This window comes from Podarcis raffonei, chromosome 16 (assembly GCF_027172205.1).
Source record: "Podarcis raffonei isolate rPodRaf1 chromosome 16, rPodRaf1.pri, whole genome shotgun sequence".
Taxonomy (NCBI): Eukaryota; Metazoa; Chordata; class Lepidosauria; order Squamata; family Lacertidae; genus Podarcis; species Podarcis raffonei.
In genome coordinates, this window is record NC_070617.1 from 13,744,023 (window position 1) to 13,766,559 (window position 22,537).

Genomic DNA, 22,537 nt, shown 5'->3' on the forward strand with positions numbered 1-22,537 from the left:
GACCAACCGACAAATGTTCATCAGTGACTGCACCCCTGCAGCTAACTTTGATTGTGATCTCTTGGTGTTCCAAAAAGACATTGCCTCCTGTTATTATTTTTACATGTTGATTGTTTCCTGTGAAGATGAAGCTTGTATTCAACTTGTGCTTCCCACAGTGCTGGAGAAATGTGTGCAGAGTGTGCAAACTCACTTTCATTTGGATACTGTCATGTGTTCAAAACAGTGGGTTGTGTACTACAGCCTTGAGACCCTTGGACAAAACGCAGTAATCTCTGTGTGATATTTAATAAATATGGCCAGTGAGCAAACAGAGGATACTGTTCAAATTATCAAAGGTTGTGCTTTGAGTGCGCCAGAAACATACACACATAAAAAAGGCCGCAACTAGAGACATCGAAGCTCAGCTAAACTACATAGCCCAGAACCCAACGCGACTTAACCCTCCCGCTCCTGAACAGAACGCGGCATCCCCGTCCTCTGATTGGCCGCTTCTCTATACTCGCGGCGGCTTGCGCCCTCGCAAAGCTTCCTCATTGGGCACGCGCCGTTCTGTCGTCGCTGCCGCTGATTGGGCGGGAGGCGCCGCCGCCGTAGCGCGTACGGTGGCCGCGCGGTCTCAGCTGGGGCTCTGCGTTGTGTGCGCTCGGCGGAGTTCGCGTGAGCGCGGCGGGGAAAAGGCAAGATGGCGTCCGAGGTGCATTCGGAGCCCCCCAAGGCAGGGGAGATGCCGTTGCCAGGATACGCGGCCTGGTCCCCCAACGAGCTGCAGGCCAAGCTGGCCGAGATCGGGGCTCCCACGCAGGGTGAGCAGGCCCTGCTTGTGGCGGGGCAGGGGGCGCTTACAGCCTGCCGGGGGGGCGCGGACAGGATCCTGCAGGCCTTTCCCGTGATCTGGAAGGACCCTCGTAGTGTGGAAGCAGCAGGAGGGAGCGGGGAAGGTGCTGTGGGCGGGCGAACGGGGGTGGGGACAGGGAGCACGGGCAGTTGCCTTCTATTTATTTCCGCTTTATCACATTTATTTACACCTCATCTCTCCCCCCCCAAGAGCTCAAGGCGGTGTACATGCCCCCCCATTTCATCCTTATAACAATCCTGTTAGGCTGAGAGGCTGTGGCTGGTTCACGCAATTGGCGCAGTATTGAACTGCTCTGACCATCTGCCGTCGAGGATTTGAACCTGGAGTCTTCTGCATGCGAAGTGCTGAGCTGCACTCTTTTTCGGAAGAGGGGAGTCATGGGAGGGGGATGCGAAAGGGCTCTTAGGAGCTTTGGTGGCAGTGGTGGAATGCAGCTGAGTGTCAGATTTTTGCATTTAAAGCATGGTCTCTGCCACGGAGTTGTGGTTCATCTTTGTATGAGCCTCTGAATAAGAGTTCATGGATTGCACTTTTAAAGGGGGGAAACACTTTTTATGGGTTCAGTAATGTAGGTGAGGCCTGAGTTGTTATTTCCAAATTTCATTTGGCGTGATGATGTTTACCTGTTCTGAAAATTCCTTTAATGTATCCATAGTGGGATTAGAGACTTTAGAGCTGGTTAGTTTGGCTTCCAAGATCAGTGAGTTATTATTGCAGGGGAGCAGAAATGTATCGGAACAGGAAGAGAGGGGGAATGTTGGAGAGATGAAGAAGAATAAGGGATTTTAGTGGATGAGGTTGGGGAAATTGGGAGGGGTTATGAAGCTGGCAGTGAATCCTTGGGGCCAGAGAACAGCAGGAAGTTGGGTGTCTTTGGAGGGTGAATGGTGATTTGAAGCTTGGTTTCCCAGACCTTAGTCCTACACTTGAACTTCTACACTATATGTACTTCGCTCCAGGCAATTGAGACATTCAATAACATAGTTTAACCAGGCAGAATAACTGGAGGAAGGGTTAGAGCAGGGCCAAGGAGAGTGGTAGTGACCTAGGGAGAATCACTAGAGCCAGATAGAGAGGCCTAGAGGGTCACATTTGGCCCATGGGTCTGAGTTCCTCAACCCTGCTTTGTGGGTTAGTTAGAGGAGGGAGGTTCAGGTTGTAGTTTTTACATTTGTGGCATATGTGAAATAGTGTTGACTTGGGCCCTCCACACCAAAATCCAGCTTTCCAGGGGCTGCAGGTGAAGAGAACAGTGTCTTTGCCAAGTACCAGATTTTGGGGCATAATACAGCAGAGAGGTTGTATTCAGGCTTCATCTCTGTGTGCAGTTGTACCTTGGTTTTTGAACAGCTTAGTTCTCGAACATTTTGGCTCCTGAATGCCGCAAGCTCAGAAGTGAATGTTCTAGTTTGCGAACTATTTTTGGAAGTTGAACATCCAAAGGGTCTTCCGTGGCTTCCAGTTGGCTGCAGGAGCTTCCTGTGTAATGGTTTATTGTCCATGTAGCCCAGTGTTGTCTATTGAAATGGATGCCTGGGTGCTATAATTAATAATGTCAAGGCTGTGCTCTTGACCTGCAGAAAGAAGGGTATGTGTGAGAGTCTGGGGATTTTCCCTATTGAAGGTGAATGGGAGATGATGAGGGAGTTGTTTTGTTGGTACAATATGGTCAGGATGTTGGGAATGGTTGGGGGGTGGTCAGAGATGAGCTTGAGGAGTGTTGGTGCAGGACTGTTGGCCCTAAACTCCAATCCTGTCTTCTTACCCCATGTGACATAGAGTAACCCCAGAATGCCCTCAACGTCTCTCTGTCATTCCAGGTGGCCGCGAGGAGCTGGTAGAACGCTTGCAGACGTACACACTTCAGGTGAGACCATATTTCTTGTGGCTACAAATGTGACCATCCAGAACACTTGAGGATAAGAATGCATTAAGCTGCCTGAAGGATTGGCTTGTACCCTCTCTCCAACATCCCCCAAACATTTAAAGTTGGCCAGGGGATGGGGAGGGCAGTCAGACTGAATAAGGCCCTGTTGTTGTCTATGCCTGCTTCCCATGCCCTCTTCTTTCTCTCACAGTGCAGATGGGGGACCTTGTGGCGAGGGGCAGGCAATAAATTTTACGATGATGTTGATGGTTGCCTCTACTACTGTTCCATCTCCTTCTTTACAGACTGGGATAGTGCTCAACAGGCCAGTTCTGCGAGGAGATGATGGAGATAAGCCGGGTTTGCCCCCCATGCCAGGACAGGTGAGTGATATATCCAGGAAACCTCTTTGGCCACTGTTATGAGACTTCAGTGGCTTCAAGAGAGGCCATAAGCTCAGCGGCAGCCCATGTGCTTTGAATGAAAAAGGTCTTGGGTTCACTCTCAGGTTCATCTCCGGTATGTTTGTTTAAAAAATGTCAGGTAGCAGGGCTGTGAAAGACCCAAGTTTAATAAGGCAACCAAATACTGGTTGTAGCAAACAGAAATGTATGAGCAGAAATTATACATCAAAATTAAAACTTAATTTATACAAATTATCATCATCATTATTATTATTAAATTTGTATACTACTCTTCATCTGAAGATCACAGGGTGATTCACAACATAAAAATGCAAAATGAGAACACAAAGTGCATAATAAAACAAAACCAAAGCAATAATCCTCCTCCCACAAACACATTATTATATCCCAGATGCCCCCCTTCAGATCACCCTCTTCTGATTGCACTCCAGTTTGTTAGATTACCTCTTAAAATGTTGCATCCAAAATTATGGACATCTATAGGACTCTCTAGTCTAGATCATACACGTGGAGCCCTTTTTTCTGCCAGATGTTGCTGAACTACAACTCCCATCAGCCCCACCAATGGTCAGGGATGATAAGAGTTGTAGTTTAGGAACATCTGGAGGGCCAGAGGGTTCCCCCCACCTGCTCTTGATGCAGCCTGACCAATGCAGAATAGCGTGGAGCCTGCCACGATGCTATGCTTGAGTTCATGTAGCCGTAAAATGTATTTGCTTTTTCAGCAGATGCATCACCTTCCTGGCTCACGTCCAGCTTGAGAGCCACAAAGACTTTTAGAACTTTTCATACGTACTGCTTCCACACAAGGTCTCACCCATCCCATATGTCTGGATCTTTAACTCCTCTTGTCATTCTCTTCATGGGTGGTTGTGTCACACAGGAATCCTTAAAAACCTGAGCCAACTGTGCTTCCAGCGTCTCCCACAGCTGCCGCCTTCTCTCTTGCAGCATCCCGGGATGCCTCTGCCGCCCCCTCCCATGGGGATGCCGCCAATGCAGCCACCGCCGCCTCCTCCGCCCCCTGGCATGGGCCTCAACTTCCCCATGGCGGTGGGGCCGCCTCCTCCACCCCCTGGCCTGGGCCCACCTCTCCGTATGCAGGCGGTGGATCCCTCTGTGTTACCTGAGGAAGAGCGGCTGAAGCTGGCTCAGCAGCAGGCAGCCATGTTGATCCAGCAGGAGGAGCGAGTCAAGCAGGTAATGGCTTGCTTTGTTCCTCTGTGTTTGTGTCTTGTAATTCAACAGCTCCCAGCAACATGAACTCTGCTGTGCTGCAGAACATGTTTGCAGCCTGTGTGTTTGTGTGTGTGTACACCATTTTGATGTAGATGTCGCCTACCTGAACTCAGATCTCCAGGAGGAGTTGTACATACTTCCTCCTCCAGGGTTTGAAGTCAGTGAGCCAGGCGTCGTGTGGCGATTGCACAAATCCATCTATGGATTACGCCAATCTGCCAGGAATTGGAATATGTGCCTACATGAAGCCTTAGAAGAGCTAGGTTTTAAGAGATCTCTTGCAGACAGTTGTCTTTACATTAGAGATTCAGGCTTGCAACAGCAAGTGGTTCAGGTGTTTGTTGATGATATCTTGATCATGGCACAGACAGGTGAACAGGTGGAGAAGTTTGCTAAGGAGCTTGGAAAGCGGTTCAAGCTGAAGCAGCTTGGAGATGTCAAATCCTATTTAGGCGTAGAGATCACAAAAAACAAGTGATGGAAGCTTTTTGCTTCGCCAGAAAGGTAAGATTGAACAGTTGCTTGAGAAGTTCAGGATGTCTGATTGTGCAGGTGCCAGATCACCCATGGAGGCTGGATACGTGAAGGAGTGTCAGCAAGTAGAACGCGTGGTGTTCGAAAATACTGAACTCTTTCAGTCAGCTCTGGGTAGTCTGTTGTATCTGTCACAGTGGAGCAGACCAAACATAGCGTTTGCTGTCAATCTGCTCAGTAGAGAGGCTTCAAGTCCTAGTGTGCAGGCCTGGAATGGTATTAAGCGGGTGCTACGTTACCTGCAAGATACCAAAGACTTTTGCCTCAAGATGTCAGCTGAGGGTGATGTCAAGCTGACCGCCTGGGTGGATTCGGATTGGGCTAACCTTGAGGACCGCAAATCAGTGTCAGGCCTAGTGGTGAAGTTTGGGGACTCAGTGATTGGGTGGAGGTCCCGGAAGCAAAGTCTCATAGCGCTTTCATCTACTGAAGCTGAGTTCAGTGCGCTATCAGAGGTTTGCAGAGAGCTGGAGTTCTATGTGTGTTTGGTCGAGGAAATCTGTGGAGAGAATTGTCTGCCCGTTGTGGTGCATGTGGGAGCGCAAGAGTGAGACCAGAGATGGGGAGCCTGTGGTCCTCCAGATGTCGGACTCCAGCTTCCATCAGCACCAGCCCTTGTGGTCAGTGGTCATGGATGTTGGGATCTGTAGTCCTACAACAGCTGGAGGGTCCCATCCCTGTTTTATACTGTGAACTGAATGTTCCTACTCACCTCTCCCTTTAGATCAGTGGTTCTCAAAGGGTCTAGCAGGAGAGGATGGCAAGTGCAGTGGGAAGATTCAAGGACAATCAAAGAAACTTTTAAGTGTAGTATAGTATAATATCAAAATATTTTTAGTTATTTGCAGAATATGGATAGATATATTTTCAAAAGGAGAGCAAAAGCATTAGCTATTCTTTCATAGTTCTCCATGACATACTGTTGTGAACAGGGATTTTTCAACTCCAACAGATTATGAAAGATCAGAAAAGAGAAAGGCTTTTTGTGTTGGTGAGGAGATGAGAGTTTGCTTGTCTCAAATTAGACCTAATATAAATGAGGTAACATGGCAGAAGCAAACTCACACCTCTTGTTGAGTTTGTATACATACTTATGGTACATAAGCAAGAGGCTAATTTATAACTATATTCTGTTTGAAATCATGGAGACATCAGTCGATGTAGACATTCCTGAGCATGATGAATCAATTGTGTGATTTGTTATAAAAAGCTTCCTATGTTAGAATCTGTGTGGTTTCTCTTCCCGTCTCAGGCTGCTGTCCTTATGGAACAGGAGCGCCAGCAAGAGATGTCTAAGCTGGCCCCCTCTGTACCTCGGGCTGCTCCAGACTTGGGGCCAAGACCTCAGGGGCTCCCAAGAGGTAAGTCCCTTTGCATCAGAGAGGGAACTCTGGCCCGTTTATGCAAAGAGGGCAAGCAGCGTCAGGCAGTCTTGCCAGAATCATTCAGGGAGGAAGAGTGTCAGACCTCACTCACTCTGTGTCATTCACATACTCTTTGGCTAGGAATCCATTCCCACTTATTCGTATTTCAAGGAACAGCATATTACATGGTGTCATGGGAGGGGAGCCCAAAATCCTTCCTATCTATCTATCTATCTATCTATCAATTTTTAAGAAAGATAAGTATTTATGCCCACCTTAAAAAGAGGTGTATTGGCAAGGGTTATCCCTCTGAGTATGTACCCCTCTCAGTGAAAAGCAGGCCCCAAATTGCATTGTGCAGTAACTTGTTGAACTACAGGAATGGCAAATCTTTGAAGTTGTTTGCTAAAAATGCCAGGCAGGGAATCTTGAGAGAATCAAAATGAAACCCTCCCCACAACCGCTCAAAACGTTAACTCTGGGTTTCTGTGCCAAGGGATGTTACACCCTCATCCTAGTTTTAGTGAAGAGCTGGATAAATTTATGGAAGGTGGGACTGTTGGCTTGGTTGTATGTGCAGAACTAAAATTGCACTTAGGAAAGCTGAGTTTAGTGGCTTGTGTTAAAATTGAGCAAATATATCTGCATATTTTGGTACTTATTGTCATGGAATTCTACTCAGTATTGATCCAGAGTAAATTTCAACGTATAGTTAGCAAAGTAAAAACTTTAAAAACTTGCAGGATTCCCAAAAAATAGGCCAGAGGCAATTAATATTTCATCCAGCAGAGCTTGACTGCTACTGAAGGCAAATGAGCATAATGGTCACAAATCCAATACATTCAGGATTGGCCCTGTCCATAAGAAATCCAGTTGCAGCAGACTTAACTTAAACTTACAATAACTTATAATAAGCCTAGAAATGCAAACTGGCACTTATAGAGTGGAGTTAAGAGCTAAAGAGGTTGCTCAGACACTACTCAGTCTTGCTCTCCCTCTTTGAGGCTCTTGAGAACCAAAGGGGCTAGAAACTTGCTTAAATCAGAGATTTAAGCCCCACAGGGAATCTGTGGCCTTCCAGATATTGTTGGACCACAGCTCTTACCATCCATGACGTTGGTAATGCTGACAGGGGCTGATGGGAGTTGGAGTCCAACAGCATCTGCGGGGCTACAGATCTCCCACCCTCTGTCTTGGAATGGGCGTGAAAGCTTTCCTTTTTTAAAAAAAGATATTTATTAAAGTTTCAAAAAAGGTTACAAATTAAGAAAAAGAAAGAAAAAAAGGAGAAAATACAAAATACAGGAAAATAAAGACAATTAAAAACAAATCCATGTCTTGTCTTTCATTTACTTGTTTCCTTGACCTCCTCACACCTCCCTTTTTTGTGTTCCAGTTCAGTTGGTTATTTCAGCAAATCCTTTCCATCTTTATTTTTATCTTAATCCTTTATCTTAATATATTATAACTTTACATTCTCACCTGTTAGCAATCCATTTTTACATACTCCTTTATAACATTGCTGCTAAAACCACTTAACTTCATTCCGACATCATTCTAACATTCATTAATTTTGCAGTATTTCTGTAAATAGTCTTTAAATTTCTTCCAATCTTCTTCCACCGACTCTTCTCCCTGGTCTCGGATTCTGCCAGTCATTTCCGCCAGTTCCATATAGTCCATCACTCCATATAGTCCATCACGTGAAAGCTTTTCAAGGGATGTCAAAGTGTGCAGGTTCTTCTGACAAGTAGGGAGGTGGCACATTGACGGTGGCTGTTGCTGTGTTGCTTTCCCGTTGGGAGTTCATTTGCCAATCTCTTTCCTAGGGAACCCCCCTGTGGGCTCGCCCATTGGACCACCTGGTCCAAGACCCCGTGGCCCCCCACCTCCTCCTGGAGAGGACAGCCGTGAGGTAAGACTGGTTGTTGCAGATGTGGGGGGTGGTAGGCTTGGCAGGGTGGCAGGGAAACTGCTTTGGGGAACGGGAGAAATTGAGCGAGTTAAGATGAGCCTGCTTGATCAGGGCAGTGGCCCGTCTAGTCCGGCATCCTGACCTCCCAGCAGCCAGCCAGATGCCCGTGGGAAACCAGCAAGCAGGATCCAAGCACAAGAACCCTCTCCTCTCCTGTGGTTTCCAGCAGCTGGCTCCAAATAATGGAGGACAGAGCGTAGCTTTTGTGACCAGTAGCCTTTGATAGCCCTCTCCTCCCTGAAGTTGCCTAATCCTCTTTTAAAGCCATCCAGATGACACAACCTTGATGGCAGGAAGTGAGAAGGAATTAAAGAACCTTTTAATGAGGGTGAAAGAGGAGAGCGCAAAATACGGTCTGAAGCTCAACATCAAAAAACCTAAGATCATGGCCACTGATCCCATCACCTCCTGGCAAATAGAAGGGGAAGAAATGGAGGCAGTGAGAGATTTTACTTTCTTGGGCTCCATGATCACTGCAGATGGTGACAGCAGCCACGAAATTAAGAGACGCCTGCTTCTTGGGAGGAAAGCAATGACAAACCTAGACAGCATCTTAAAAAGCAGAGACATCACCTTGCCAACAAAGGTTCATATAGTTAAAGCTATGGTTTTCCCAGTACTGATGTATGGAAGTGAGAGCTGGACCATAAAGAAGGCTGATTGCTGAAGAATGGATGCTTTTGAATTATGGTGCTGGAGGAGACTCTTGAGAGTCCCATGGACTGCAAGAAGATCAAACCTCTCCATTCTGAAGGAAATCAGCCCTGAGTGCTCACTGGAAGGACAGATCCTGAAGCTGAGGCTCCAATACTTTGGCCACCTCATGATAAGAGAAGACTCCCTGGAAAAGACCCTGATGTTGGGAAAGATGGAGGGCACAAGGAGAAGGAGACGACAGAGGACGAGATGGTTGGACAGTGTTCTCGAAGCTACAAACATGAGTTTGACCAAACTGCGGGAGGCAGTGGAAGACAGGAGTGCCTGGTGTGCTCTGGTCCATGGGGTCACGAAGAGTCGGACACTACTAAACAACAAAGTTGGTGGCTATCTTGTGGGAGGTTGTGAGTTAGGGAATAGGCATTCTTGCCCTAGGTTGGCTTCAGATGGGAGGGAGGTTCAAGCAGTCAGATATGGGTGGTGCTGGGAGTGTGCTGTCTGGTACAGCCTGTGTTCTTGAGAGACACAGCTTGAATGAAAACAAACTCGGGATTAGACAAAAGCTGAAATACCTGCATTTGGAAGCAGAATGAGGCCACTTTTGTCTAAGAAACTTTGTTTCGCCTTCCAGGTTGATGAGTCCGGCGTGGGTCCCAAAATCCCTCAAGCCCTGGAGAAGATCCTCCAGCTGAAGGAGATTCGCCAGGAGGAGCTTACGGCTGTGCCGAGTGCCACAGGTACTGGGTCGCCTGAGGCAAAGGTTAAAGTTGAAATTGAGACATGCAGTCAGGGCTGTGGAACCTTTTTCAGCCCAAGGGTTGCATTCTCTCCTGGGTAACCTTCTGGGGGGGGGGCACGTGCCAGTGGTTGGCAGGGCCAGAGGCAAAAAGGGGCGGAACAACTAATGTGAATTTTAGCTTCCTGCAGTAGACTGGTTTCTGCGAGCACTCACAAATCCCCCTCTATGATCCTCCATTTAGGCAAGCGTGAAGCATTATCAGAGTTCAAGGACACATTCCAGCCAGGCAGAAACACTCAAGGAGGCTGTGGAGCAAGGCCAGTTGTGGGTGTGGCCCGTGGAGAGCCCCAAGGGCCTGGCAGAGAGACCTGGAGGGCCGCATTTAACCCCTGGGTCTGAGGTTCTCTAGCCCTGCTCTAGGTGAACTTGTGTGTGTTCTGTGCGGTCACATGACCAATATAGGCGTTGAAATTTTAGTTCTAACCAGAGGTGTCAGGTTGCCCCAAGATTGAGGTGTCCCGAAGCGCGTCATGCGTGTGTGATGTCGCATCAACTGGAGGAGGCCAAGCGCTCTGGAGGATCTGGCCACTGAATTTGTGACTCACACGCTCTGGGCCCTCTCAAGCTGGGTTCTGAGACCCACATCACATTCTGTGCCTTCTTTCTGCACGTTGCAGAATGGCAGTAAAGGCAGCCATTCGTTGTTACGAAAAAGGAGCAATGCAGAAGCGAGCTCCAGGTGGCTGGAATGGTAAACAGGAAGAGGATGTTATTGGAATGTACCATGGGAACCAGGGACGGTCTATTCAGTGCACTGAGTGCTGGATGTTAGCTCAGAGTGGCACATGACCCTGTACTGGAAGTACATGGGTGGAGTTATTCTCTCTCTGCAGTTGTGACGAGAGGGTACAGACACGATTTCTCTGTACTGCTGAAAGACAGAAATAAAAGCATGTAGATACATTTCTGTCTGTCTCATTCCCCCCCCCCCCCGGATATGGGAGGGGGAGGAATGGTGTGTTCTTTTCACGTTGAAAAGGATCGCCGAAGAGACCTCGCCTTGATCCTGCTGGAGAATGCAGCCAGGGAGGTCAACAAGGATTCAAGCCGGGCACCTGGAGGGTGGCCAATTTTCCTCTGGACTTCGCTGGCTCTGCTGGCTTGAATCAACATCAAGCTGGGTTCTGAGACCCACATCACATTCTGTGCCTTCTTTCTGCACGTTGCAGAATGGCAGTAAAGGCAGCCGAAGAGCAGATTGTGGCAGATCATGGCTGACTGACGGGTGGACTTGCCAGCATGCAAACTTTCTGCAGAGATGATTAGGCCAGGCTTCCTGTATGTTCTCTGCTACTCATTCCCTCACACTTGTGCTTTTCCCATAGATGATGACATGGAGACTGACCTGAGGGTGTTGGCTGGTATCTCTGCTTCAGATGCTGAAGAGGATGCTTTGGCTCTGTCAAAGAAAGAGGTGAGGAGGCAGGAACTACGGAAGGGGTGGGGGGAACTGTTGGCCCTCCAGATGACATTGTGACTCCCAGTCCAGTGGTTTAGGACAACAGTGTAGTCTAACAGCCTCTAGAGCAGGGGTCTTAAAACTCTGGAGCCTATGAATGGGGCACACACATGCACAATCCCCCCCCCCCACAAATGCAATATGCATATGCAAACTTTTGTGTGTTTGTGTTCATGTGCATTTTTTTGGGGGGGGGGGAGATCCATAGCTTTCATCAGATTCTCAAAGGAGTCGGTGACCCCCCAAAAGGCTAAAGAACCACTGATATAGAGAGCCACAGATTCTCCCACTCTGAACTACTCCCACCAGCTCTGGCTAACACGACCAGTGGTCAGGGCAAGTTGGCCACCCCTGAATGCAGCCAGTGGGAGCCTCCATTTTCTGTAAGCTGTCGGCCCCTCTGCAAAGCTGTCCTGTCCTGGCCTTTTAAGGCGAGCAGAAGCTTACCGATGGGCAGTGTGTTCAGGCAGCTGTATAAAAAGGGGGTGGGGAAAGGGGCTCAGTCAAGTGAGACTTTATAGCGTGAGCAGAGGATGTTTCCCCCCAGGTGGTAGAAAAAGCTGGTTCCTAAGAACTGGGCTGCCTTGGAGGCAGTGATGTTGCCCTATCAGAGGAAATTTGTCCTGTGTTGGCCCCGCATCTTTGGGAAGTCCTCCCCAGGGGAAATGCATTTGACACCCTCCTTGTTGGCCTTTAGGAGAGCCTCACAAGACCTTTTTTATTCCACTATGGTGCTGTGTGTTGATCCCTGTTTTATCTGCTGCTGCTTTAATGCTTTCTTGATTATTAATAATTTGTGCTCTTATTTTTGTTTGACTTCTTCTAAATGGCCTCAGGAGGCTAATTCATCCTGAAAGTTAAAAAACAAATCATTAAAGTTACTGCAGTATGCCAATATAGCGTGGCAGCACGTACTCTCTGGAACTCCCTGCTTATTGATATTAGTGTTGTACCATTATTGATGCCTGCTAAAATCATTTTTGTTTAGACAAGCCTACCCAGACGTACAATTTTATTATGTATATTTGGGTTGTTTTAAGTCTAATTATTTTATTTGTGTTTTCTTACTAGTATCCTATTTTAAGCAGCTTAGTAGTATGTAAATCTTGTTAAATCTAAGCGTATTTGGTCCGCTTGACAGAAAAACCGCAAGCGGCGAAACCGGAAGAAGAAGAAGAAACAGCAGCAGCAGCAGGGCACGTCCCCAAAAGAGAGCCCACCTTCCCAGGATGCCAAGGGGCGTGGGGAGGACTCTGGGGGCGATGGCCCAGTGGAAATTGAGTATGTCACAGAGGAGCCAGAGATCTATGACCCCAACTTCATTTTCTTCAAGAGGATCTTTGAGGCATTCAAGGTATGAGGAGGGCCTGGGATTTACTGATCTCATCCCCTGCATTTACAGTGGTACCTCCGCTTATGTATCCCTCTGGTTACGAAAACTTGGGAATCCGTAAGCAGCAAACCCAGAAGTATTGGGGGGGGGGTTTGCTGCATGTGCAGAAGCGCTCTACCGCCGTGTGTGTGTGTGTGTGTGCAGAAGCGGTCTCTCCAGTTGCGAAAGCCTTGGAATCTGGCCAGACCTCCGGAATGGATCCCGTCCACAACCGGAGGTACCACTGTATATGGGATATGAATGTAACAAATCGAAATTACAGTACTTTTTTATGGGGAAGAGCCTCAGATCGTTAGAAATGCCTGTCAAACAAGTGCATCTGAACTTTTGCTGAAAACGTATTAAATGTATTAAAGTCCCACCATCCCTAACCATTAATGGTGGGACTGATGGAAGTCAGGAGTGAGCATTATTGCCCCTCTAAAGGGCTTGATAAACGTGGCAAGTTCTCCTTACCTTTCTATGGAAAGTGCTGGGACCTAGTTTACATTATAAAAAGCGAGAGACTCCACTGCTTCCCTGTGTGTGTGCTTAGTTCTAAGAAGGAGGAAGGAGGAACTGGGAGTCCCTGCCTCACCTTTTGCTCTTCCCTTGCCACAGCTGACCGATGATGTTAAAAAGGACAAGGAGAAGGAACCAGAGAAAGCAGACAAGGTGGCCAGTTCAGCTCTCCCCAAGAAGAAGGGCTTTGAGGAGGAGAGGAAAGACAGTGACGACAGCTCGGATGATGAGCAGGTGAGTGCATCTCAGGGGTGGGCAGAAATGCTCTCACTCCACCTGCCCAGGACCCTCGGTTCCTAAGAACTGCTTGCCAGACCCCGTGATGCAAATGGACAGGTGTCTCCTAACTCCTGAAGAGTGAAACCTCCCAAGTTCAGAGGCAGCCTGCCTCCCGACTGTCAGGTTCCCGGGGTGGAATCCGGGGTGCAACTCCTCCTTCCTTTTGAGCTTTTGGGAGTCTGCAAGGCGGACGGTGGGGGTTGGGGGTTGTGCTGTGGAAGTCACAGTACTTGAAATAAAGTTAACAATAAGAGGAAATGACGGACTGCCCCTCCCTACTGTGTGCAGGAGAAGAAGCCAGAGGCTCCCAAACTGTCCAAGAAGAAGCTTCGGCGGATGAATCGCTTTACGGTGGCTGAGCTCAAACAGGTATGGTTGTTGGTGTGTGGTGTGCACGTGCATGTCTGTTTGGAGGGTAACAGGGAGAGGGACACTGGTACAATTGATTCCCTCTTTAAAAGGATTTGGAAGTCTGCCTTTCCATCCCAGGAGGCTGTCCCCTCATTGGTTCTTCCACCTTCCTCCTGCCCGCCCCCCCCCCAATTTCTGCCTATTGCTGATGCATTTGAGAGCTGGCCCAAAACAGAGATGTTACTCTTCCAGGAGCTATGATGTGTGACACGTGAAGGGCTTCCTAACTGGTGATGTGAGGTGAGAACATTCTCCGGAGTATATTCTCAAGAAGATTCTCTGCTAGAAAATTATCCGGAGAATATTCTCCACAAACTGTAAATTCTAATGTAAGAACCAGTTTTACAACCCACATTTAAAGAATGCACTCATGTAGCGGACCTGAGTTTTTAAAAAATATTCCTTTTACTTTAAAAGCTACATTTCATACATACACAACATAATTAGAAATCCAAGTTGATGGTAAATATACAGTTAGTTGCAGGCTTAGTGATTAACGTGAGTCATGTTAAATTTTCAGTTTCAAGTTTGGTGCTAAAAAATCAAAGAATGAACTCACTGCATTGCCCCATTGAATAAAAGTATCTGTACAGTTTTTGGTTGCCATCTGAACAAGTTTACCCATGAATAAACATGTATATTGACTTATTATATCATTTTCAATGTATTAAAATGAATATTCTCCTATTTTAAATGAAAATTCTCTTAATCTCATTAATCGAGAATATTCTCGAGAATATTCTGCAAAAGATTATTCTTGAGAATTTAACGTCACTATTCCTAACTGGCTGTGATTTGTGGATCTAGAGAGGCTGCTGTGGCTTAAGGTGCAGCCTTGCCTCTGCTGTGGGATTAATACCATGTGCTCATGTGGAGTTGGGAGTGAGATAGGAAGGGTTCGCTTTGACCCAAAGGGCAGGAAGAGTTGGCCCCATTTCAGCCCTGTCCTCCCCGCAGCTCGTGGCCCGTCCTGACGTGGTGGAGATGCACGATGTGACAGCCCAGGACCCCAAGCTGCTCGTCCACCTGAAGGCCACGCGCAACTCTGTCCCTGTCCCCCGGCACTGGTGCTTCAAACGCAAATATCTGCAAGGCAAGAGGGGCATCGAGAAGCCGCCCTTTGAGCTCCCCGAGTTCATCAAGCGCACGGGCATCCAAGAGATGAGAGAGGCTCTGCAGGAAAAGGTCAGTCTGGTTCCCCCTCCCCTCCAAAAACACAGGCAGGGCCCTGAAATTCACAGGAGTGTCAAGTGCTTGCTTGGGGGGGGGGGCAGGAGTTGCCTAGACTGCCCTTCGCTTTTGCACCATCTGCGTGTGCACAAGACCAGACCAGCTGTTAGGCAGAGTGGGTAGCTGCCTCGGGCAAGGAGTTGTAGAACAGAGCTCTCTGGGCCACACATGAGCCGCTCTCCTGACCTAGCCAGCTTCCATCGGGGGCAGAGAGGAAGCCGTCCTGTTGCCCGCCTGGTCTGCTTTTGCACAAGGAGCTGGGCAGGGGCCATTATTTGACATTGGGCAGCAAAATGGGCAGGGGGACCCATGACCCCAGTACAGTGGTACCTTGGTTTAAGAACAGCTTAGTTTATGAACAGCTTGGATTAAGAAGGCTGCAAACCTGGAAGTAGGTGTTTTGGTTTGTCAACTTTGCCTTGGAATAATGTTTCGCTTCCTGTTGAGTGTGTCCCATTTGTAAATTGAGTCCCCCGCTGCTATGGGAAAGCAGCACACCTTGTTTTAAGAACGGACTTCCGGAACGGATTAAGTTCGTAAACCAAGGTACCACTGTACTCCAACAGTGGGGAACTAGATCTGGCCAGTGAAATGGATCCTTGTCTGCTCCTTTTAGATGCCCCTGCCATCGGGCGGCAGCTGAGGGTTGTATCCAATGAAATTTTACTTAAAGTAGAGCCACTGAGATTAATCAACCTCCGTTGGTCGTGTTGGTTGCTTTCAGTGAGTCTATTTTGAATACGACAAACATTGGCTACCACCATGAGATCCTCAGGAAGCTGAAGCCTACACCTCCCTGGAATTGTGGCCTGCACACTTTGAACTTGGTGCTAACCAGATTTCCCAGCAGTTTCAGGGAGATGGTTAAACCTGGCATTACCCTGTAGTCTTTGGGCGACCTGTGACCCTTGGCCAAATTTCATACATCCTGGCAAAGACAGGGTACATGTAGGCCTCCATTTTGTAACCTGTTATACCACCTCCTAGGAGGAGCAGAAGACCATGAAGTCCAAGATGAGGGAGAAAGTTCGTCCCAAGATGGGCAAAATCGATATTGATTACCAGAAGCTGCACGACGCCTTCTTCAAGTGGCAGACCAAACCCAAGCTGACCATCCACGGCGACCTGTATTACGAGGTAGCAGAGGAGCCCTCGGTGGAGGCTGGCCCATGAGGGCGAATGAGACACTGCCCCTCCGACCTCCGCCAGCCCCCACCTGCCTGCCTCCTTAGTTAGAGCCAGCCGAGGTACCAGCTGCCAGCCTTGCCCTGCTCCTGCATCGCAGCGCTGCCCTGGTAGAACTCTGCAGGGATGGAGGATAAGGACAAGGCTTGAGTTGGTTTGCTCTATCTGTCATTGGCTCTGACACCACCCCTTCCCGGTTTCCCTGTTTTCCACCTCTCCAGCCCCGACAAACACCAGTCCCCCTGGTGCGCCATGTTGTCTGGACAAGTCTTCCCTCTGGAAAGGGTTGGGTGGGTGGGAGGGAGGGAAGGGAGCCATTTGGAGGACCCAACCCCTTTCTGATTTCACCTCCTCTTCCCTACCAGGGTAAGGAGTTTGAGACGCGGCTGAAGGAGAAGAAGCCTGGGGACCTGTCCGACGAGTTGCGCATTGCACTGGGCATGCCCGTTGGGCCGGTGAGTGGCAGAAGGCTAAGCCCAGTGGCCCTCCCAGCCACCAGGGCTGACAGGAGGATGGGCTCTCGTGGAAGGCGGAATTGGAGGAAAGGTGGGCAGAATGCGGGCTGCCGGCTCAACAGGTTTCCAGGGCACCTACATCCTCCAGATCCCAATTTTAGCAAATTCAGGAGTGAAGCTATTTTCAGGAAGTATAAATTAAGTTGGTTGGGGCAGTGTATTTGGGTAGGAGATTGTGGATTGTTTCCTTCCCAGAATAGGCCGATTGAAATTGATGACGCCGGGGTCTTCTCTGAGTAGGACTAGCGTTGAATGCAACCCCGCGGGAGGAGGGGGAGGGCTGTGAGAAAGCAGAGTGTGGTGTGTACAGCATGAGATAGCGGGGAAGGGGAGCTGGGGGATTGGGGCAATGCAAGCAGAGAGGCTTCTGTGACTGATGAATGTCTTTTTTCTTCCCCGCCGCCAACAAGAACGCACACAAAGTCCCTCCTCCCTGGCTGATTGCCATGCAGCGCTACGGTCCGCCCCCCTCCTATCCCAACCTGAAGATTCCGGGCTTGAATTCCCCCATCCCAGAGGTGAGCAGAGTCATCCCCTTTGTTGCCACCTTGGCTTTTTCTCACTTGCTAGAAAACAGATGGCCAGTTGGCGACCTGTATTATTATTAGTGGCTCTAAATGGGGCACTGCCCCACCAACCTCCGCCTGCCCTCAGCCAGCCCCTGCCTCCCTACAACCAAGGGGTGGCAGCTCAGTCTCGGTGTTGCCTTTGTAGAACTCAGCGGGGAAGAGGAGAATGGGGGGTGAAGCTGGAATGAGTTGGCTCCTCTGCCTTCCACCCCACCAGTCCCAGTGGGGACTACCCATCAGGGATTGGTGGGCAGGGCCTGCAGCAGGGGGAGCTGTGTCTCATGTGTGCTGGAAGCCCCAAGCTCAATCCCTATTGGGATTTCCTGGCAGGGCTGGGAGAAACCCCATTTGAAATCACAGAGAGCTGCTGGTATGTCACTGTAGACCAGGCATAGGCAACATCGGCCCTCCAGATGTTTTGGGACTGCAACTCCCATCATCCCTGACCACTGGTCCTGCTAGCTAAGGATGATGGGAGTTGTAGTCCAAAAACAGCTAGAAACCCTGGCCTAGTCCAACCCCCTCCAGTGCAGCAATATGCAGCTCTCCCTTACGGGGATCAAACCTGCAACCTTGGCGTTATCAGCGCCACGCTCTAACCAACTGAGCTATCCAAGCTGGGGCTTGGAAGTCCCTCACACCACAAAGTAACACTGCACTCTCAGTAGCTTTGGGATTGGGGGTGGAGCCCAGAGAACACTTCCCAGCTCCTCCTGTCCACTGCTGAATGACTTGACTCCCCTTCGCCCCCTTTTTCTCCAGGGATGCTCATTCGGGTACCACGCTGGGGGCTGGGGCAAGCCTCCAGTGGATGAGACTGGGAAGCCCCTCTATGGAGATGTCTTTGGGACCAACGCGGCTGAATTCCAGGTAGGCATCGGGAGCCTTGCTTGCTTGGCGGCTAGGGTCGCCACCTCTGGGTTTGACCGCTTGTCCAGAGCCCTTGCTCTGTGTTGCGTTTGGATCTGCTGGCCTGGGAGGTGATGGGATCACGTTTTCTCTCCCCCGCCATTAGACCAAGACAGAGGAGGAAGAGATCGACCGGACACCGTGGGGAGAACTGGAGCCCTCCGATGAAGAATCCTCTGAGGAGGAAGAAGACGAGGAGAGTGATGAAGAGAAACCGGATGAGACGGGTTTCATCACTCCAGCAGACAGGCAAGTAGCTGTGATTCTGGGTCCCTTCCGGCTCTACAGATCTCTGATTTTAAGTGCCTGACGCTCCCTCTTGCCATGCTTTCACTGAGCAAGTATCAGTGTCTGCCATTGCTGGGCACCTGCCTGGCACCCACGTCCCTACCAAGAGGGTCCACTGCTCCCCCAACCAGCCCTGCGCCCCCTGGTTCTGTCGCTGGTGATGAGGAAGTGGCACAATATTCTCCCACTTACCTTGCATTTTTCTCTAAGCCACGCTGGTTGGGGTTATTGGAAGCTGTAGTCCAAAGCTTATGGAGGCCACCAGGGTTATTTATGGAAGGTTGACTCAGGCAGAGGCCAAGGGCAAGCAAATGGGCATTAGTGGAGGAGGAGCTCGGCCCGACTTGCCCAGGACACACAGACACCCCTGCAGAGACACAGTGGATCTCTGGGACTAGAGTTGTTTTGAGACCATCACTTGTTCATTCATGGGAGGGGGACGGCTGGTCGAATTTGGCTTGGTCTTTGACCACCCCTTCTGATCTTTCTCCAGTGGTCTGATCACGCCTGGGGGCTTCTCCTCGGTCCCCGCTGGCATGGAGACGCCTGAACTCATTGAACTGCGTAAGAAGAAGATCGAGGAGGCCATGGATGGGTAAGTGTTGGCTTCTTCTTTCCTCAGCTGCCTCCCGGGGGTTGTTGGGTGCTTTGGGAGCAGGTGGGTGTGGCTTGCTCAAATCATGGGTCAAACAGGGGAGCCTGGAAGGCCACGATTGGCCCGCAAGCCAAAGGTTCCCCTCCCTTGTGGAAGAACCTGTTAGCACTGGCCCAGAGCTTTGTCTCCACCACGTGCGGTAAGATTCTTCCTGGCTAATCTGTGCCCATCCACCCTCTCTCTGCCCTTTCCCATGATACTGATAGTTTCTTCTCTCCCTCATGTTCTCCTCAATAGCAGCGAGACGCCCCAGCTCTTCACCGTTCTGCCAGAGAAGAGGACTGCGACAGTCGGCGGGGCCATGATGGGCTCCACTCACATCTATGACATGGCGACGGTAAGAAGAGGCTGGCTTTAGTTCTGCCTTCTGCTGAAGGATGTTTGGGGCCCAAATAGCTGAAGGAGCACCTCCCATATCAATCTCATGTGTTTTAAGAATGTAGGAAGGGCCTGGCAGCAGGACCTGGCCAAAGGCTCATCTAGTCGTCCATCCTGTTCTTGCAGTAGCCAGCAAGATGCCTCCTGCAAGCCTAAAAACAGGACCTGAATGCAGCAACCGTCTCCCCCTCCATTGTGATTCCCAGTATCTGGAGGCACACTACCTCAAACATCAGAGCCTTCTGTGCATTCTCCCTGTAGGAGAGGAACCCTCTGAATGTTCAAAAGACAGTACCTACTCTGTGGTGGCCCCTCAACCCTGCAATGCTCTCTTAGTTGAGGGACACCTGGAGCCAGCACTGTAGACTTTGTCGCACCAGGTTAAAAACTTTTTACAAATTTGCCTAGGCATCTTGGGCTGCTGCATTCCGCCCCACCCCCTTATTTTTTTATTTTTGTTCCATTGATTTATGCTTTCAATTGCTGCCTTGTGGGTTTTCATTTTGTACGTACGCTGCCCTGAAACCCATTTTTGGAACAAGGTGTGCAGTGCATGTGTTCTTAAAGCAAGCAAATTCAGTTTTAGGCATAGGTGAGCAGAGCAGGCTTGGAGGGGCAGCCACCTGGCTTCTGCTTCAGATATACTAGACTGGGGACGGAGAGAAGGAAAGTTAACAACTGTCCTGGAGCAAAGTTTGACCATTGTGTCACTCTGCAGGAGCAAGAGAACAAAAATAATAATACATTAAAATTACTGCCCTGTAGGTCCTTACAGACATGTGACACTTTAAGCTTAAAGGACCCTTGCTTCAAATGTTTTAATTCCTGTTCCCTGTTGCTTGAAAAGAGAGTTAAATCAAAGGAAGTGGGAGATGAGATCACCTCCTCAAGAATTGTTCGTAAGGACAACTTTGCATTGGTGGAGCCTGGTTCTCTGCACGTAAGACACACACACTTACTTTCAGAGTAGACCCATTGACATGGGTGGCAACTTAGGTCCATTAATTTCAGCGGGTCTCTTGTGAAGCAGAAATTACTTGGATACCAGAGTCGCAGGTGGGAAAGTGGGACTTCAGTGAGAGAGACGTATGGATGCACACACACAACATGGCGTGTGTGCGAAGAGAGACAAACGAGTGCTTGTCCATAAAGCATGTGTGAACAGGAGTCGGGCAGTTGCTCCTGAGTGATACCCTCAGTTGGGGAGTCCCCCGTCTTGGCTTGCCCGCCTTCCTGTGGATGGACTTACTCCAAAGCAAGGCTTTTGCAGGCAACTCTCGGCTTCCACAGCTGAGAGGTGGGCTGCCAGCAACACCCCTCTGTGTTTGCATGTGGTTTGGGAGGTGAGAGATAGTGACCCACCCATCCACCCCGCAAACACCTTACACCTGTATCCGCTGTTGGCTGCCTCCTCCCTCCTCCCTCCCTCCCTCCCCTGCCTTTGCTTGCAGGTGATGAGCCGCAAAGGTCCCGGGCCAGAGATTCAGGGCGTGGAGGTGGCCTTGGCCCCCGAGGAGCTGGAGCTGGACCCCACGGCCATGACGCAGAAGTACGAGGAGCACGTGCGGGAGCAGCAAGCCCAGGTGGAAAAGGAGGACTTCAGCGACATGGTGGCTGAGCATGCTGCCAAGCAGAAGGTGAGGGGACTTGCCAGCCTGGACCGTTGGCCAAGCCATGGAGAGCTCCCACAGGCCAGGCTCTTGGCCTGGTTCTCTCCAGCATTGTGTCCTCTGGAAGTGGCTCTGCGGGAGAGAAGGGCCTTTTCCGGCACCCGCTATCTGATCTTAAGCTGGAGGTGCTGGGGATTGACCCCAGGCCCTTCTGCATGCCAAGCAGGTTCTCCATTATCCCTCTCATGGGATGTCCTAGAACAGGGTTTCCCAAACTTGGGTCTCCAGGTGTTTTTGGACTACAGTTCCCATCATCCATGACCACTAGAGATGATGGGAGTTGTATTCCTGAAACAGCAGAAAACCCTGTCCTAGAATGACAAAATACAGCTGTTGTGAGGGAGGTGAAAGGGCTGTGGGTGGCTTTGGGGAGAGGAATTCAAGCGGGGTTCAGGGATGGGACAAAGGCTGGGTTGCTGGCAGGGAGGTGGGGTCAAGAGAGCCTGTCAGGTGCTTGGGATGGAAGGGGGACAGCGAAAGCATCAGGCCCCGTCAGAAACTTGAAGCAAGAAGCCGAGGAAAGGCAGAGGAGGGGGAAAGAGAGTACAGGGCCCTAAGGGAAGTAAGGGGGGCGGCGGGTGGGGTTCACACAGCAGTTTGGGAGGTGATGCAGTTGCATAGCGGGTGGGGAGGGGTGTGTGCAGGCATGCATATATGCCTTTTCACATTGGGGTTTTTTTTGTGGGGGGTGGGGTGGAATCAGATTCTCCGGCATTATCAGCATGTTGTGACTGCCCTCTCTGCTCCTCCAGCAAAAGAAGCGGAAAGCACAGCCCCAGGACACCAGGGCAGGAGCCAAGAAGTACAAAGAATTCAAGTTCTAGCCCAGCTCCGAAATGTCTCGGCGGTTCCTGTTTGTCGTTCATTTTTAATCCCCTCCCTCCCTCCCGCTTCCATTTCTCCTTTGCACCCACTGGCTCTTGTGTTGTTCTCGTGTCTTCCGTCTGGATAAAGATGTGGAATATTTTGTAAATAAAGTCAGAGTTGCTCTCTGGAGGCCTTTGTGTACTTAGGTGGAGGAGGGTGGAATGATTTCTACTCTCCATGGCGATTTGGGCGTCTTCCTTTGCAAGGTCCCGTGGGTAGGAAAGTAAACTTCAGCATGAAATTTGCAGGGTGTGTATGTGTATGCTCCATGTCTGTGGTCCCCCGCCCCTCTGCTTTGAAACAGGAGGTCAGTTGTTTATTTGCAAATTCATACCTCCAGAAAGATAATCCCTTGCCCCCAGTCCCGTTCCAGACTCAGCATTCAGGTGAGCCACACTGAGTCATTATCTCTCCGCCACTTTATTCCTTGCACTCAGCTACCCTTCCAGCTTTAAGCTGTCTCTTTCCAGGGCTGCCACCAACCTCCCCCCACCCCTCCACTCAGTTAA

The 22,537-nt window shown here is 49.8% G+C and overlaps 1 protein-coding gene across 1 annotated transcript; it reads left to right on the top strand.

The window, feature by feature from the left end:
• The first annotated feature begins 616 nt into the window (after positions 1–616).
• Positions 617–22,155, top strand: SF3B2 (splicing factor 3b subunit 2). The gene is made up of 21 exons (XM_053368481.1): positions 617–806; positions 2,680–2,726; positions 3,032–3,109; positions 4,103–4,351; positions 6,177–6,285; positions 8,118–8,203; positions 9,552–9,657; positions 11,045–11,133; positions 12,320–12,532; positions 13,172–13,306; positions 13,640–13,720; positions 14,720–14,947; positions 15,980–16,129; positions 16,543–16,632; positions 17,103–17,210; positions 18,024–18,131; positions 18,277–18,419; positions 18,952–19,053; positions 19,351–19,450; positions 20,943–21,128; positions 21,914–22,155. The coding sequence occupies exons 1-21, from the start codon at positions 686–688 to the stop codon at positions 21,983–21,985; spliced, it is 2,601 nt and encodes an 866-aa protein (XP_053224456.1). The 5' UTR covers positions 617–685; the 3' UTR covers positions 21,986–22,155.
• The last annotated feature ends 382 nt before the right edge of the window (positions 22,156–22,537 follow it).